The sequence below is a fragment of the Alnus glutinosa genome, chromosome 14 (assembly GCF_958979055.1).
Source record: "Alnus glutinosa chromosome 14, dhAlnGlut1.1, whole genome shotgun sequence".
Lineage (NCBI taxonomy): Eukaryota > Viridiplantae > Streptophyta > Magnoliopsida > Fagales > Betulaceae > Alnus > Alnus glutinosa.
In genome coordinates, this window is record NC_084899.1 from 17,166,696 (window position 1) to 17,186,761 (window position 20,066).

General features: G+C 35.2%; 1 protein-coding gene across 1 annotated transcript; it reads left to right on the forward strand.

Moving 5' to 3' along the window:
* Positions 1-15,161: 15,161 nt before the first annotated feature.
* Positions 15,162-15,743, forward strand: LOC133856750 (transcription factor HEC3). The gene has a single exon (XM_062291795.1). It carries the CDS (start codon positions 15,162-15,164, stop codon positions 15,741-15,743), a length of 582 nt encoding a protein of 193 aa, XP_062147779.1.
* Positions 15,744-20,066: the final 4,323 nt, after the last annotated feature.

Sequence of the window (20,066 nt, forward strand, 5' to 3'; positions counted from 1 at the left end):
TACTGACAATACTTTCCCAAGATATGGAATAAAGCAAAAGCACGAGGATTTATGGATTTGGTATAGGGCAGCATGTCATTGGATCAATATGCGGTAAAGTTTACAGAATTATCCTGTTTATTACACAAATTTTCTTTTAGAATATATTCAAGCCCTGATTGTTAATGTGTTTAAAGGGGCATTTTTTATTTATTTGAAAAAGTGTTCTAATATGTTATAAAAGTAAAAATTATTTTTGTGTTGTCAAGAGTGTTCGAAGAAAAAGTACTGTAGCAAAGCATGAATGATGTAGGCTTCAATCAAAATACCATCCATTCATTTTTTATTTTATTTTATTTTATTATTATAATAAAAATGCATCACATCAGTGTTTGCCATATTGTAAAATGTGGAGTAGAAACCTGGTATTTTCCTTGGGATCGATAATGATGTGAGAAACTTGAGGTTCAATTAATTGTAGAAAAGTGAGGTTTTCATTGTACTAAGAAACATTTAGTGCTTTTTTTTAGATAAATTAATGGGCATGCAATTTGTTTATTGCTTAATCTGATTATTTTTTAGTTCAACCCGCAACCTCAATTGGACTTTTTGCCAAACTTTCAAGTCAAATTGTTGATCATCAGCCATTGTGTCATCTATCCATATTTAGAAAGAACATATATTTATTTAATGTCATTAATTTCAGCTAGCTTATAAAACAGTTGCGTAGGGCTCACTCATTAGGAGGAAGAAAGTCCGAAACATGACACAAAATGTTCAGATACAGTAGGCTAAGAGTTTGGTACTGCAATTTCGCAATAAGAAATGTATTCACGTCGTCGTGGTTGGAAAATATAATTTTTAAAAAATTTTAATTTAAAAATATATAACATGTATGGCCTCATTTTATGTATTTGGTGTGAAAGACATACTGTCCTATTAATCATATAAGGAATTTATTTATTTGTTTTTTTAAAAAAATCGTTTATATGTATGACATTACTATTTTGATAATATACTTCTATAACTACAAGATTTTTTTTTTTTTTTTTTTTTTTAATTTTTAATTTTTATTCAATATGGGGATTCGGAAAATAATACAACAAAGCTAGCTAGAAGAAAAATAAAACATGGCAGATTGGCCCAACAATAACCCAAAGCAACTACAACAGTCAACTACGCAGAAAAAGAAACCACATAACTATCAAAAATGGATTAAATAAATAACCTCGCTATAATTACAAGATTATAACCCAAATTTGAGTAACGGAGGGTTCTCGAAATATTTTGGCTACTTTTCAAGGACATGGTGGATCGAGATTCATACAAATAACCGAATTCATATCAGCAATTTATTATTTAAATTTTCAATTTTAAAAATACCCGACTAGATAAATATTATTCTTCACATTCATTTAATATATTTAATTATTTTATACTGATTGATTGATGTGACTTCTTATTTCAACCACCCAATTATTGATCTTAGGGTTTAAAGAAAGTATATTTATTTTGCTGATCAATCAAGTTAAAATTACCATGAGTTTGTTTTTCTTTTTCGTTCTTCCCAAATATAGTCTATTAATCAAATGAATCAAATCTCGGGACTCTATGGCTTGATCGAAGCTTTTTCAACTTGTTTGTTGGGAAAAAAACATGTCTTGGAGAATGAGACCAAAAAATTATTTCCCACTATTCGATGCCAATTTTTTTTTGGAAATATATATATGACGTTAAAATTGTTTCATAAAATAAACACGAAAATCCGTTGGGATAGTAATAATTTAACAAATATTGAAAAAAGTGCCAAAAACAATGAAAACTAATTTGTTGGTCTAAAATTTTTAAGAAAAGTGTTATAACGTACAAGTCATAAGTTAATAATTCTAACTTCTAGTTTAACATAAAAAAGTTTGTCTAAAAATTTTAAAAATGAAATTATATTTTCACATCATAGTTGATATATTCACACTACTTTTTCTTACAAAATAGGTCCTACAATTAAATTGAGAGAGTGGTGGACAAATGGGCATACATATATAGGGTGAAAAAAAAGGCCACTTTTACAAATTTAGAATGTGCATATACGGGTCAAATCTTTATCTAACAATGGCCCAAATCTGTCCATCCAAGTTACTCTCACTTCAAACAACCCATCAATCAAAATCTAAGTAATAAATCAGAATTTAGATAACTCAACACCAAATTTTAATATCAAACGATTAAAAGATTCCAAGAAATATCTAGAGCCCCAAAGCCTCTTGAGGTTGAGTTATCTCTTCATTGACTTAATTTTTCATACTTTATTTAAATCGTTTTCTCCAAATATTTCCATTCAAATGACCAAATAAAAAAATAAAATAAAATAAAAAATTGTATTTTATGTATCATTGAGTTGATGGGTAAGGATCCTCTCAATTTCATGTGAAATGTAGAAGAGCCGGTTCATGGCTTAGATCTAAGGGTGAGAAATTGCCAAAGTCCTTAAAAAGAACAAACAGTTAGTTAATGGAGGAAAAATAAAACTTTAATTGATACCACAAATCCACCATTTTTAAGTTTCCAAAACTCAAATTTCAGAAAACCCACTTGCCCAAAATCTCTGTAAATCACCGTAATTTGTTGATTTTCGCTATTTTTGATGAATCCCTAGTGCCTTGAACACGACCCCACCAACTCAGTGGCTCAATCCCACTACAACCACCCACAAGGTCTTCCTCTTCCGCAATGACATTCTACCTGGTGTAGGCCCCAACTGCATCTTTCTCACCCTTTCGCTTTAGGGGGAGCTTATATGAATGGGTAGAGCAGGTTATTCCTATCCTGGAGAGTAACCGGTTGATGGTGAGAGGCGCTCTTGTCTTCTGGTGGTGGTGTCAATGGGTTAGGTTGGCTATCGGTGGCGGAGGATGAACTCGGGGAGAGGGAGGAGGGTTTCTTAATGACATGGCTTATTTTTGGCCTTGGATCTCTTTAAAGAGATCCAAGTCGTCAATCGGCTACTCTCCAATTCTAATAAATCAGAATTTAGATAACTCAACCCCAAATTTTAATATCAAATGATTAAAAGATTCCATGAAATATCTAGAGCTCCAAGGCCTCTTGGGGTTGAGTTATCTCTCCATTGACTTAATTTTTCATACATTATTTAAATCGTTCTCTCCAAATATTTCCATCCAAATGACCAAATAAAAAAAAAATGTATTTTATGTATCATTGAGTTGATGGGGGCATGGATCGAAGATTAATTTCTTTTCACAAACCAATCAATTCTCTTTTCTATTTTCTTAGACCTTTGAGTCCCAACCACTGTCATTATTGCTTAACATGAGAGTGATTATAATCTCTTCTTTTTCATTTTTAGGTGGTAGAAATGATAAAAAAAAAAAAAAAAAATACATTAAGAAATTTTTGCTGTTAATATTACCAACTTTTTCAAGCGAAGTGCTCTTCTTCTTTCTGATATGATGTACATTTTGTAAGCACAATTAATTATGATAAGCATTAATAGATGTAGCTTTCGTCCTATAGGTATCTTAATTTCGTGCAATATGGTTGTCCTATTGCACTACAATAAGATAGTCCATGTGAGAGTTTGTCTGGACCTCACTTGTTTGTATAGTGTTCAAACAGCCTGGGCCCTACCTATACGGCCTACCTAAACACATGTTCGAACAAATTCTCACGTGAGACTGCTATATTGCAGTGCAGTAGGATAACGGATGTAGACCAAGCTGTGAACATGTTCTTAAAAAATTATGGAGACGAATTTCTAGCTCGTGGGCCCAGTTGGTTCAACTGACCCAAAGAATGGACCTTGGAGACCCGGTCGGTTATCACAGTCTCGGAACATCACTGTCCCGGGAGCACGAGAAAAATATATACAGAATGCCCATATCCAAGTGGTCTTGGGAACGAATTTTTCGAGACTACCATGAGGTGATATGGATAGAGTATGCTGGGATTCTTATCCCGATATTACAACCGGGATTTATGGGATAGGCCTGATCCATAACTCCTTGAGAAGATGCAGGAAAGACACTATCCTGGATTTTCTGGGATGATCTTATCCCACAAGATATGGGATAAGATGCCTATTCAGATTTAGCTAAAGGGTAGTCCAACCTGAATCAGACTCTCTAAGAGATAAGATCTAATCTCACACAGTTTGAGATTAGACTCCTAATTGAACTATAATCAGAGCACTCCAACTATATCAGAACTACATGCCTATAAATAGGCTACTACTCCAGGTATCAAAACTCCCTACTCTCTCTGATATTCATGTGCTCTCATATTCCCAGATATTTGTTTATTAGAATCTGACTTAGGCATCGGAGTGAGACCCTGTTGATACACCCGACGAGCTTTTGTTTTGATCTCATTGTCTTGTAGGTGTTGGAGAGAATGTATCAAAAGGCGACACGTCACCATACCGGAAATTGTACCAACACAAAGGTTGAATTTTCATTTATTTTCCTACAAATCCTTGAATTTCCTTGGTTTGTACAAGAATTGTGAGTTGAGTGCTTGTTAATTATGTAACCCATTACAGCATAATGCATTAGTTGGTATCAAAGCCAAGTTTTGATCTTGGGACATGTGGGTTTATAGGCTCACTACAACCATATTTTGGTCCTAGTGTGAGTAATGTGGCAGCAAGTCAGAGGCCGGATGATTATGTTGTGCATGGCGGGTTTCTTAATTTTCAAAGGAAATCATTGTGTATTCCTTATGTTAGTCTTCATGTGAAGATTATTCAAGAGCAACATTATGAAGGTAATGTAGGATGTGACAAGATAATGAAGTTCATAGCGGATCAATTCTATTGGCCTCAAATGAGGAAAGAATAACAAAGTTTGTGGGGGATGTTGGATCTGCCAATTTTCCAAGTGTACATCTACTAATGCCGGTGTATGTATGCCACTTCCCATTTCGAATCAACCATGGACTAATGTGACCATGTACTTTGTTTTGGGGTTTCCAAAGACATAACCAGGCAATGATTCTATTTTTGTTTTGGTGGACAAATTATTGAATATGGCTCATTTCATTGCTTGCAAAAAGACTTTTGATGCAGTTAATGTGGCTTAATTGTACTTTCAGGAAGTCTACCATCTTCATGGATTGACATTATCCATTATTTCTAATCGGGACAAACGGTTTCTTAGCCACTTCTAGAGATATTTGTGGCGGTTGTCTAACACCAAGCTTGATTTTAGCAGTTCTTATCATCCTCAAACGGAGGTGGTCAATCGTTCTTTGAGGATTTGCTTCGAAGTTTGGTAGGCAATGACCTTAAGTATTGGGAAAATAATTATTTCAAGTTGATTTTGCTTACAATCTTTTTACAAATTAGAGTAGCTTTAGTCCATTTTGTGTTGTTTATCTGACTAATTTGTGTGCATCGTTGGTTTTGACTTCTATGCCTGACTTGAAGAGGGTGAATATTAAAGAAGATCATTTTTCTCAAATTCAAGAGATTCACAAAGCTATGTGAAATATAAACTATACTACAAACAACACCTAGAATGGGGGTTGAATAGGTGTATGCCAATATAATACGAAATTTAAAAATTCAATGAACCACAAACAAACAATCACCAAAATATAAAAAACAATCAAATAATTAACACAGATATTTGATGACGAAATGGAAACTCTTTGAACTTCAAAGAGAAAAACCACTCTGGGGTAGCCAACCTAGAAACCAATCTACTATAGAAGAATAAAGATTACAAGAAGTTCACACTTACAAAACCCTTAAAGTTAACACTCTCTTATATAAAACAAGCAACCCCCTTGACTTCTACCGTAGTAGCCCCCTCTGAATCTCTGAACGATTCTTCTATTTGATTCCATTTATCGGAACTCCGATAGGCTTCAATGGTTGATGAGTACTTTATATGGTTTAAAAAGAACAAACTCTAAGAGAGAAAAAACGTGATAGCTCTAAGAACAAAAGTAAGTTTCTCTCTTAGCACATAGAATTCTAGGCTTAGAAATCCTTAAAAAAATCGCGCCTAAGAAGTCTTTATAAATAGACTTCAGAAACCTAGTCTAAATCAAACTTGGAAAAAATTGTTTTTCTGCAAAAACTAAGTCGGCGTATAGACGAGCTCTTCTCTCATTCTTACAAGACTAGGTTTACTAGTGAAACATGGATTCTTGGCGCAGCGTATTCGTACGCGTTGTGGACAATTTCAGACGAGCGACTCTGTGGCTCTTTTAAATAGATGCTCGTATGTACGGATGCAGACAAGCGTCTTTGTGATTTTTCACAAGTTTATCTCGTATGTACGCTCTTCAACCAAGGTTGCAGTCGAGCTTCTATGTGGATGGCTCGTTCGGACGAGCCACAGACAAGGCAATTTGTCCTTCATCAAAACACTTAGTTCGAAACCACAATTACACCAGACAAATTCTAGAGGCACAAATTACAAACATAAATAATTTTAATCATCGAATTAAGCAAATAAAAAACTAACACTACATTCAACATTTTCAAGATTCTACTCGCAAGTATAAGACAAATGTAGATAAGAAGTTTTGTGAAGTTTCAAGAATGAGATTTTATATGGGCCGTGCTAATGAAGGCTAAATTTCCTGTGGGAGAGCATAATAAACTTGCTGCCAGGAAGATTGGATTGTTAGAGATAATTGCGAAAATCAATCCAAATGCTTATAGGTTGAAGTTTCCAAGTCATATAAAGACATCCTATGTCTTTAATTAATGTCAAGCATCTTGTTCCTTACACTGGGGATTAATCCAATAACGATGCAAATTCGAGGGCGACCTGGGGAACAAATTCTTAAAAGAATATGGAGGATAATTTCTCATTTGAACGAGACTGTAGGGTGAGCTTTAGTACTGATTCTTGAGAGCCTCGGTTGATGTCTCGGTTGAAGTTTGATTGATTGAGATGATCAAGTCTTTTAAGTTGTAACACCTTGTCCTAAACTAGGGTTAACAAATCTTTAATTATGATTTAAGGGTTAATAAGGAACAAGATTTAGCATGATGGATGGGGAAAATGGGTTTGATTGGACAATTGGGCCATTTTTTGCTTGAGTGATTGATCACCCCCTGAGGGTGACCGATCAGCCCAGGGTGATCGATCACCCTAATAGTTGTGATCAATAATAAGGATTAGAAAACCCTAGTGTGATCAATTAGGGTTTGTTAGAATGCGATTTAAATGCGTCCAAGACTTACAGAAGTGGTGGTTAGCCTATAAATTCATCCTTAGACCAAACCTTGCAACCATTTAGTCTACTAAAGCTTTCAAGGTGCTCAGAGGAGAGAGAGAGAGAGGTGGTAGGTTAATCTCAAAAACCTCGGTTGATGTTTTAGTCGAATCTTGATCGATTGATGGTGTTTTCCTAGGGTTTTTGTCGTTCGATGTGATAGTTCGTTCGACCGAGCTTAAGGCTTGATCGACTAAGTTGCAGCGGTATTTTATTTTTATTTTTTTTATTTTATTCTTCTCAAAGCTGCAACCCTATTTCTATATATTCTAAGAACAGCTTGGCCGTTAATTTATGTTGTTATTCTCAGTTTTTCAATCAGAAAGTTACTAAGGGTGAATCTTTTTATATTTTCCTACAAATCCTTTAATTTATTGCTTTTATGGAAGAATTGTGAATTGTGTGCTTGTTAACTTTGCCACCCATAATATTTTCTAACTCTAAATCCCACTTACGTTCTTGATTTTCTCAAGAGTCATAATCCATGGAAAGCCCATAAATTTCTATGGCTCCATTTGACAACTCATTAACTAATAACACTAACCCTTAAGATAATCTTAGGGTTTACACAAAATTTACAAATTTAAAACACTTTGACAAAAACTAGAGTTTTGGGTCTTACCTTGATTTCTCACCAAAAGTGAAACCCAATGCTTGGAGATGACTTAGAACACTTCAAAACACATAATACCTAAAAGAAATTGAGAAATCAAGTTTAAACTTTAAAGATTTACACAAAATCTAGCAAAGTCAGGATTTTCGGATTTACCTCAAAATGATCAGTGAAAACGTAGATCTTGCAACGAGGACCACGTTTCCGGTGTCGTATTTGAGTTTTGAAGCTTCAAATTGCCAAAATCTAGGGTTTAGAATCAAACCATAGGAGAGAGAGAGAGAGAGAGAGAGAGAGAGAGAGAGAGGAGAGAAAACATGAGAGTGAGATAAATGGGGAGAGAAATGAGCTGAAAAATTCTCCCAGCCAATTTATACCCAGGCTTGTTTGGACAGGTAAGTAAGTCGTCCAACACCAAAATGTCCCGTGCGAAAAAGCATGAACTTGAAACTCTCGAGAAGATTTGTTTGTTAACCGTCCGGACACGGCAGTGGAAAAGACCCTACTACCTGACTCGTTTGGACACATAAATGGTTTGTATTTTTAGAGAGTCATTAATGGTGATTTTGTAAGGTTTGTGACTTTATAGTTTTGATGCGTAAAGGTTCGGTCTTTGGGTGTTTAAGACGATGAACAATGTAACACCCCGGTGTTAATCTCAAAAGCCTCAGTTGATGTTTCAGTCGAATCTCAATCGATCAAGGGTGTTTTCCTAGGGTTTTTGTTGTTCAATGTCATAGCTCGATCGTTCGACTGAGCTTAAGGCTTGACCGATTGAGTTGTGGCCAGTTTTTTTTTTTTGTTTTTTCTCAAGACTGTGATCCTATTTCTCTTAATTTAAGCTAAGGACGGCTTGGTAGTTAGTTTATGTTGTTATTCCCAGTTTTTTTATTGAAAAACTTCCTTAGGGTGAATTTTCTTCTATTTTCCTACAAATCCTTTAATTTCATTGGTTTGCGGAAGACTTGTGAATTGTGTGCTAGCTTGTTAATTCTGCCCCACATTACACATCAACAACCTTATTGCACGGATCCCCGTCCCTTCCCATAGCTAGAGTTCCTTGATCAACAGATGAAAGTTTCTAATTATTTGATGGTTTTAGCTGTTTGTGTGTGGCCATGTTTAACGTTGGCCGGCTGAGCAGCTGCGCTTAATTACTTGGTAAATGTTATTTTTAATTATATATTCACCTCCACCCCACCCCCCCCCCCCCCCCCCCAAAAAAAAAAAAAAAAAAAAAAAAAAAAAAAAATTCCCAATTCCTTCTCAACAACATCAACTAGGCATAATAGCAATTGATTGCTTTCCATAAACAAATAACCTGCTAAATGCAGTCTATTTTGTCCTCTTAATCAATTACGGCGATATATTAATTATGCTCTGATAAATGATGATGGAGAATAATATATAATCTATATATAAAAGCTTTCCCGTACGCTGTTTGATTGAATTCAAATATCACTCTTGAAGCTCAAATTCTCAATGATTTCACCCAAACAAAGAAACTACGGGCGTCTAGTTGATTCCAATGAGCTTTCTGAGGGCCATTTTAAACCCAACAAGATTGACATTCACTTTTGTTTTCCTTTATCCATAGTTGGAAACTTGAAATTCCTCAGTCTAAGCAACTCAGACGCTGAGTTGGCCATGTTTCCCTTTAATTATCTTTTGTATAGTGCTGGATCTCATCCAATCCTTCTCGTGAAACTGTTCCTCCTTATTTACCAACTATTGACAAAACTGGCTCTCTTTTTGATAAGGGCCATATCCCCACCATTTCATAGGCCATAAACAAAAGCACCACTCGGTGATTTTTCTAGGTAAAAGTTCTAACCTTCACTGCCAAGATGCCTAGATGGTATTTCATATTTGGTTGATATTAAAATATTTTGTATTTACGGATTAATTGTAATTAAATCATAGGGGTTTGATTATTATTATTGTACATATTTACTCTAAACCGGCCTTATAAATAGAAATATTTATATTAATTGTAGAAAAACAAGTTAATGAGACACAATGTAGGCATAGAGCCCATTCAGAGTGGTGGACGTATATGTTTAACACCGAACCACCCGTAATTCAATTTTTGTCTCTCCTATGTCTATTGCTTCCACTTTTATTATTGTATTTTAAATTTATACACAAATCTCAACACTTTACTGAAGACAAATTACTCAAATCAGATAGGGTGGGCTGGCAAAATTCAGAAAATCACATGCATCTTTTGCGCGCGTCCATAATTGATTTCCTTTCATTTCTTTTTTTTCTTTCTATTTACTTTTTATCATGTATCAGGTATATGTAATTTTCACTGCCCTCTAGTCTCTATACATCTGTACGTGTTTTTGGATATATGTATATAAGACTAGGTAGATTCGTTGGTGAGCCACTTTTTGGGTTTCAACATCCCTTGATGCAATGTGTACTTGTAATTAATTAAATATGTGTACCCTATTTTTAATTAAATCGACTGTGGATGGACGTCCTAGCTAGTCTATGATTAAGTTGCTACAATTTGCAAACAATACACGTACATGCACGTGTACATTAAATGAGTTCTTGCATTTTCCTGTGATACTTTTCTGACCAACAATTTAAGGCATGATCATCACTGCTGAACGTTCAAGATCAATTTAAACTGATCAAAATTTTCAAAGATCCGGCTCGTAGGCGCTAGAATAATTGTATGCATTTATGGCTGGCTCTCGTTTAATTGATTACAATTAAGTTCTAGTCCATAAGATATACCATCGGATCGATCGATCGATTGTGATCATCAAAATTAGCCATATATATATATAGAACTGATCATGCATGGAGATATATGTATATGGTTATGTGAAATCCATGCATAGGGAAATGATAAATAATTAATGTGTTTTTGGGATATATATAACACCCAAGTGAAACCCTAAAATGATTGCTTTGTGCACGCGCAAGTGGAGAACAACAAGAATTATGACTCAGAACAAAGAAAGAGTGGAGTGTTGCACTTAAAAACAAAAGATGACCTAAGAAACTTGCCCCACCGTCTGATGCAGATTGAAGGGTGATGCGATTTGATCTTTCTAAGTCTATTCCCTCTGAATCGTACGTTAAGTGTTTCATTATTGATGGTACCTCATCACTCAGACAGGAATAGCAATACAACTCTAATTTTAACCTGTGGGTTTTCATTTAGTTTTGTCGATAAGTCGTTGCTATTTTCCAGTTCATATATATATATAAACAATAGCTTTAATAAAAGTTCTTACTAATGAGAAATTATATTCAGTAGACTGTTATGCAGTTGAAATAATATAATAGTGAAAAATACATTAAATTAATAGGTGGAAAAGAAGAAGAAGTGAAATTAGTACTATAAGTTCATTATAGTATATAGATTCATCAAATTAGCTAAGTATAGCTTCTTCTTTTTTATTTAATTTATGCCGGTTTATTGCACTTTGACCCAGATTTGCTCTATCCTCCTTTCCCTTTCTCTTTTTACTCCCTGCTCCTACCATTCTCCTCCCATTCTGGTTTTTTTTTTTTTTTTTTTTTTTTTTTTTTTTTTTTTTTCTTGTAGGTGCTTTCTGACCAGATTAGTAATTTTGGTCTCTTCGTTATACATCCATCCATCTACCTCTGTGTTGTGCCATTCATCTTCTCTATGGCTGTTGCTACTGTTTACTAGTTGTGTTTTTGTTTGGAATAAGAGTTTTATTTTACATAAATTTGCACTCATGGACGATTTATGGGATAAAGGTTAGTCAGGTGTAAATGATTATTTCTCACGGCTTGGATAGTTTGGTGTGAGTGGTTATCTCTCACGGCCTGGATAATTCGGTGTGAGGGGTTATCTCTCACGGCCGGTTTAAATAAATTTTGTTAGGATATTTGGTTACCCTTTCTTAGATCTAGTATGCTCATAGCATATCTACTCTTTAATTATTTTTGTACATGGATTAGCAGAAGATAAAAGTCAAAGATAGTACTTTATTGTAAGAGTTTTGTTTGTATCTATGACTTTGTAACCTTATAGCATGTGAGTATGATTTTGCAAAACTTTATGCTTTATAATATAAGAGTTTTATACTCGTGATATTTGATCATTGAAATACTCAGATCTTTCATTCAAACAAAAAAAAAAAAAATCTAACTAGCTAGCACTTTTGGTAACATGAAATTACTTAGGCGGTGTTTGGTAACCGATTGGGTAACCTCAATTTGGATGCAAGTGTTTTTTTTAAAAAAACACAACCTCAAAACATTCTTACTTTTTATATCATATCATTCAATTTTTTTTTCTATTATTCAAACAAAAAACCTACTACATACAAAATAATTTTTTATTTTTTATTTATTTTTTAACTTTTTTTTTATACAAAAATTTCAAAATTGTTATCTACTTTATATTCACATCAATTACCTATATCTACTTCAAAAAATTCTTCGTCAAACTCGAGGCATTCAACTGGTTGTGAAACGAAAACTTATTTTCTTCTAATTAATTAAAAGATTAATTTGTACGCTTCGAGTACATGGTACGGGCACTTCCTCGATATGGTGATAGGTAGACTGAATTCTTGTAAAAAAGAAGATCGATATTATATATATATAGAGTATAACTTCTATTAAGTGGTGGCAAAAACTAAGACCTTTCTGTCCAACAATAAGAGGTTGACATATCAGCATAGAACAAAAAAGGTAAATGTTGACAAAACACCGGATCATCCCTCCTTCTTTCACCCTAAACAAAAACCAAAAATCCTCCCAGCCACAGAGCCACTACCCCACGCGGCCACGCTGGACACTCGAGATCGGCAACTCCACGGCCAGACTGGGGCTTTTCATGTGATGCGGAGGTGTCGGAACTCAAAGGAGAAGACGACGAAGCGACGGAACCGAACGAAGTGGGTAGTCCCGTCCGCTCTTCTTGGACCCAAAGTTGGCCGAGGGTGGCTACGCGGCCACCCCCGCCCATGGGGCGGCTGCGCAGCCATCCCCGGGGTCTGGGGGTGGCCTTCGGGCCAACCCTAGATGAATTTAGGGTTGGCCCAATGGCCACCCCAGGCCCTGCGCGGCCACCCCCGGTCCATGGGGTAGTCGCGCGACCATCCCTGGGGTCTGGGGGTGGCCTTCGGAACAGCCCTAGATCCATCTAGGGCTGGGCTGATGGCCACCCCAAGCTCTGCGCGGCCACCTCCGGGGTCTGGGGTTGGCCCGAACCTAGGGGTGGCCTTCGAGCCAACCCTTTTGTTCGGGCGTCACTCATCGTCGGCTCAGGTCGACTCCGACTCCGATTCCACTGGCCAACCCATTGGTGGCGACTCCGGTTGTAGTGGCAGCGGTGGCGGTTGGGTTGAGTAGGCGGTGATGGAGAATGGGGATAGGTTTCAGCAGGTTGGGTGTATGAATTTGGTGTGATTGGATGATATATATATATATATATATATATATATATATATATATATATATATATATATATATATATACGTATTATAGCTTGTTGATATTTCTCAAATTAACTATGTATTTATCTACAATCTAGCTCATAGTAAAAGCACGCGCGTTTCGATGCCTTGCTCTACAGCAACACGTATCATTGAGTTCAATATGATAAACTAGCTAGCCAAAAAGAAAAAGGTAACGTATTGTCTCCACTTACAGTTGGCATATATATATATATATATATATATATATATATATATATATATGTTGTCCGGATATTGTTATCTTTCAGAGTTTTACCCTAATTAATTAAAATAAGGTTTAATGTTCCAAAAAGAGTGCGATAGTAATTTCATCACCTCAAAGCTAAGTATAATGCCGAAATTTATCCAAAAAAGAAAAAAGAATCAGTGTATGGCAATTAATTGAAGAGATCAATTATCTTCAATATCGATATATGTTTCTTTAATTATGAGAGAGGAGAATAGGTCTCTTTTATGGGGTGAGATTAAAATTAATCTAGCTAAGAGCAATAATGTACAGCAACAAATTACCCCCAAGGGGTTGACTCAATGCTTAAAGGGGTCACTTGAGGTTATCCATTCTTTAGTTCGAGTTCCCATTGAGTTTAAACCGGTCACTTGGGGCTAACCCCTCATGCGAAACTCGCGACTCAACTTGGTCCATGCGGAGAGGACGCGAAATATGGGCCTTAAGTTTTACCTATTAAGAGCGGGTATATGAAGTGGTCCTACTTCAAAGGGGTTCATGATCATATAAAAAAAATTATATATATATATAATAGAAATAACAGAAACAAATGAGTCAAGTACTTCTTGTAATCTTCTTCCATGACTTAATAGTTAGCGGCCTTTATTTCTCCTTTTAAATTATTTGAAGAAGAGATCTTAGTTTTGAAAGCAAAAGGATTCAAGAAAAGAGGCCGAGTTTATCCCATTGCATATGATCAGTCTATTGCAGTTTGGTTCAAAAACTCATATGCAAATACATATACAGTAGATTGATCATATGCTAAATTCATATGAGCATAATTATTAAGTGGATGTTAGCTGCTGTACGTAGTGTACGTACTCTGTGTAAGGGGAAAAAAAAAAAACGTCAGGATTTTTCACGAAAGTCTAGAAATATTGTGGGTGTTCTTCCAGACACATTGTTTGATATTAGATTTAAGCCTGCTACCTCCTTGTACATGGTTTTCAGCCTAAGAGGGATTGCTTAGATCTTGGGATTTATCTGAAAAACGTATTCAGATGTTGGTGATCATTTATATGTATATGTTTTGTTTCTGATTTTCTTGTGAATTTGTGTTGTACAACCTTACTAGCTTGTTTCTTTGGGGCCATTAAACATATATATTTGAGTTTGTTTGTTGCATTTTTATTCAAAAAAAAAAAAAACCGACTCTAGTTCTATCTCTCTCCAAGAAATACATATAGCTAGAACCCAACGTTGACTGAAACAGATTATGCGGAAGTAAGCAAACCTTGAAGAAGAAGCTAGCCCTAGGATTTTAGTGCTTGTAATGGTCAGCTGATTAGCCCAGCAAAGGTTAGTAGGTGCAATTTCTTGACCCTAGACTTTGTAGAGTAAGTACTTTGCCAGAAAACAAAAGAAAATCTTAACCCTTGATCATTTGATCCTAGTGGGTCCACCACCCAACTTCTGGATGTTTTTTCAAGTCCTTTTTAAATCTTTCTGCATCATTCACTAGCTTGGAGTAAAAATCTGACCTGCTCCAAATCATTCTCTCTCACACACATGAACCAACTTGTTTGAAGCTACAAAACACCCAAGAGATGTTTTTCAATTTCTAATGCTGCTTTTATAGAAATTCACTCTTTTTTCCACACAAAACCCCACAGCCATGGACATCAACCACCATAATAAGCTCATAAACAGCGCTTGGGATTTCCAACTGCCCATCGAAGAACAAATTCCCTTTAATTCTTTTTGGCCAAATGATCAAGCTCTTCAGACCCACCAAGCACCATCCTCTTCCAACCATAATATTGTTTCCTCCCCAAATGTATTTGCTGATCATATTGGAATAAACCAATTAGTGGAAGAAGATCAGGGGGAGCCAGACGAGGAGCTTGGAGCCATGAAGGAAATGATGTACAAGATTGCCGCGATGCAGCCGGTGGACATTGATCCGGCCACAATCCAAAGGCCGAAAAGGCGAAACGTTCGGATTAGCGAGGACCCTCAAAGCGTGGCTGCGCGTCACAGACGAGAAAGGATAAGCGAGAAAATCCGGATCCTCCAAAGACTCGTCCCCGGCGGCACAAAAATGGACACGGCTTCTATGCTAGACGAAGCCATTTGCTACGTCAAGTTCTTGAAACGACAAATTCGGTTGCTTCAATCAACTCAGCACCCAGAAGGCAGCACCGGAGGATTCATCCCTCCGGCTGGACCTACAGGATTCACCTACGGAGGTAATTAGTGGTGATAATTAGTGGGTAATGATTGTGCAGTAATTGTAATAAGGGATGTTTGCATGAAGTGTTGATTTTTGTGTAAAAAAAAAAAAAAAAATATTAAAGTCTTAAGGAGGGGTCATGTGAAGGAAAAGGTTGTTAGGATATTGTTGACTAAAAAGGCTGTGGAATAATCATAACGGTTGGCTGGAGTTACGTACCACCATTTATATATTATATAGAATAAAGGCCTATGCAAGTGTGGGAGTTGGCCGGAAAGTTTGTTTGGCCGACTCTCTTCCGGGAATAAAACAGTGACGTTACAGTGCCCTATTTAATATTCATGCCTCTCTAACTCTCTCTCTCTCTCTCTCTCTCTCTCTCTCTCTCTCTCTCTCTCTCTCATGTTTTTGTACGTTTCTGTATAGAAAGAATGCATGTATGTATGTATTTTGGTTGTATGTTAGGGCAGGTATGAATATGTACGTACATGTATGTGACTATACATGTGTATGTAATATATATTATGTATATATATAAATATGTATGTATGTATATAACTATATATACATAGAGAGGCAATAATGCATGTGCACACGTGTTTGGTTTGGCTTTGTATGGTTTGAGAAGGAAATAGCATGGGGAGAATTTAAATAAGATTAAGAAACATGTATAATGATTGCTTGGGTTTTGTGTAAGAGAACCCTAATTAAAGGGCTTAAAGTGGAAACCCTAGGTAGAGGGTGTCAATCAAGTTCATAAATAAAGCTGCAGACCCCTAGAAGATCGATCTAGTCTTCATTCTCTAAGCAAGATTGTTTATAATTATCGTTTTAAGGTTCTTGTTTAGGGCATGCAGCTAATTATGATATATTGAGCAGGCCTAGTGTTAATGTATACTCGATCAGTCGATCTCTTTCTTTCTCCCTTTACAGGAATTTGCAGGCAAACCACGTTAATAAAAGGGGAAATTATATTTAGAGCCTGTTTAGGATTGTATAGAGAAATAGAGTTTTTGTTTATAAAAAAAAAAAAAAATTATTTTTAAGCTTCACTTAAAATGTAATTTTGGGCTTTTTTCAAGCAAAAAATGCACAAAAAAAAGAAAAAGAAAAAAGAAAATAAATTTTTTACAAAACGGACCAATATTTGTTTAGCACAACTTTTTATGTGCTAAATGTATTTTTTTAAGCTCTTTAATGCATCCCCAAGCCCCTCAAACTACCAATTGTACATACAACTTGGTGATATATATATATAGAGGGATTAGTGAAAAATTAGAAAGAGACCAAAAAAAAAAAAAATCTGAAAAAAATGGAAAAAGTAAAATAAAGAAAAAAAAAAGGAAAATAATAATAATAATAAAAAGCTTGGAATAAAAACCTCCCCTAGCTGTATTTATTTTTCCTTCTGTGCTTGTCCCCCTTATTTTAGTTTAGTAGGCTCCAGTTCGATCTTGTGCTGCAATATTTGTTTTTTGTACCACACTTAAATGTTTTAATGCAGCTAGGATGTATATATGATTTTATTGGTAATTATGAGCCATGTGTATTTGAATATGATTATGAAAATTATATTGTCATGACGTATTACATATGTTTAATTAATGAAAACGTGTTTGAAAGAAAATGATGAACGGAAATGAGGTTTGGAAGGAAAACCATGATCACTGTGAAAAATATGATTTGTGAAATATGTGATTTTGTGAAAATGGTTAACAGATACACTTAACACCCGAAGTTAGGGATGGGAAAGTAAAAAGCCTAATTAACCCGATTGCTAGGTAAGATTATACACTTGCACCTTAAAGTTGACAAAGGTATAATATACTTTAACTTCGGAGGAAATAAAAAGCCTAATTAACCTGATAGAGGTAAGGTTATACACTTAATTAGCACCTTGAAGCTGACAAAGGTATAATATACAAGAAACCCAATGGTTAAGTGAGAGTATACACTTAACAAATTCTAGCGGTTAAGGGAAAATATAAACTTAACTTATGCAAGATATTGGATATCTAAATGTGTGAAAATGTGATAAATGAGCATGTTAGTATATATATTTATATGGAATATGCATGAGATATGATATGTGTTGATTTACATCTAAAGAATGCTTTTCATTATCATCACATGAACTGCTTTACTTCTCCATATTATGGGATGTAGATTTATATGAATAGTCAAAAAAATGCAAATGCAAATGAAAATATGTTAATTTTATTATTATATATAAATAGACTCATTGGCTTTGTTTGAGAAATAGTTATAACTTTATAAACAAAACATTTTTGTGAAAACCTTGTGTTATGATAGTTTTTAGAGGAATTTACAAAGGAAAAAGGGAGCTCACGCCACTTACGTAATAATCAGAATGTTTGTACTTGCTAAGTCGTGGACTTACACATTCACCTGTAAAATTGTGGTAATTTTAAATATGTCCCCAAGGAGACTATTGACAAAGATCTGTATATGTCTGTTCTATGAGACTTGCAAAATGCCTCTCTTTTGAAGGGCGGACTTACTATAAGGCAATTGTAGTTTTTATGTCACTTATAGCAGCTTTTGAGTTGTATCAAGACAATAGTTGTGAATTATAATAACAATATAAGATTATATTTATGAAGTGTCCTTTTAGTATTAGCTCTGATATGTTCTCTTTGAATGAATTTTTTGTTCTTAAAATTAAAAGAAAACGTTATACATGATAACTTTCATTGCGTGAGTTTTAATAAGTAGTTGCGTCACCTGAAAAATTAGATATTTTCTGATTTACTACTTATTTAAAAGCCAAGGTGTTACGTATAATGTGTTGCCATGTTCTGGTTGTATGTTTTGCTCTGTCTAGCTGTCCAAAATAATTTGATTTGGGTTCTATGGCCATGCTCTAGCCACTGTGCCAATTTCCCTTTATGTTACATGCTCTCATAATGAATCGCTAACATGCATAACTGTTGTCTTCGCCTGGCGGTCGTAATTGTATGCTCGATTTCAAACACCCAAATCATGGCATCAAACCAATTGTCATTGAGGGACCGATGTTCTCCCTCTTTTTGCATTAGGCATTTAATCACTCAATAGCATAATACGTAACTCATGACCCTATTCTTGTTGTCCGTTCTATTTTGATTGGCTACTCAATAAGAAGTTCTCTAAAGTACATGAACATATACATGCCAATTGCCCAATGTGCTCCAGTCTGGGGTACATGACCCTATACTGGTCAATTGCCTAATATAATCTATTATGGGTTACATGGCAATAGACTAGTCAATTGCTCAATAGAATCTTTCTAAGTTGGTCAAATAATTAACCAATCAATAACCTTATCCAACATTTACAAACATTTGCTAGATTTAAGATGCTCTAGTAAAGTAAGAAAGATGTTCTATGCTGGCATTCATACGTTCTTCTTATCTTTCAGATTTAAACTAAAGGAAAAATTAACAAGTAAACTTGCTTAAATTTAACATATATAATGTTAAAAATTATACAATTCTGTACCAGAACTTTGTTTGTCCAGTTTGATCATATAGTGAGCAAAACAATGTGAATTAATTGGAGATCAATATGATGAAGATGCAAAATATGAAAACTAGTACATAAAAACATTGCAATTCAATATCAATTAAAATTGCTTTAGTTTTCCACTCTATAGCAAATCCACTACATGAAACTACTTCAATTTTCTATTTTACTACTTCAATTCCAATCCAAAGACGTAAGGCATTATTGGATTGGAATTTAGTCGATAACTTCATTGATTTTTTTGCCTAACACTAGCAACAATTAAACCAAGGTATACTATAAAGAAAATAAGTGACATAGAACTTGCAATATAAAGAACAAGTTAAAGATGCTTATCGCTTTAGCATCATCCCGAGGGCAGCCCCAAAATCGTGTACCTGGTTATGGTCAATTCGAGCAGTCTTCAATAGTGCAGTTAACCCGCAATTACAGACCCAGGGCTCCATATTGCGATCCACCGAAGATGACCTAGATGACCAGGAATCATAGTTATTGACACGGGCATTTTCCACATAGAAGGGGAATCTTTTGTTACAATCAAAGTAGAAGTGATGTGGATTATTCAAGAATCGAAGTCGATTTGCTTTATAAAAAGAAGATATCCATGAACTTCTATGAAATGGTTTCGCGGAATTTGGCCAATTGTCTTGATCGTGGGATATCATTGTTCCATTTTTCTTTCCACCGAGGATGATCCAAGTGTTGACGTCGAATGGTTATGCAGTTGACACCGAAAATTCACTATTTTTCATAGATCCAAACAAAATCAACATATGAAGATGTGGCTTTTGATGATGTGGTTGCGACTTGTCCACATTAACA

Bases quoted from the DNA above. Each gene is read 5' to 3' on its own strand.
- LOC133856750 (XM_062291795.1), top strand. From the start codon at position 15,162: ATGGACATCAACCACCATAATAAGCTCATAAACAGCGCTTGGGATTTC.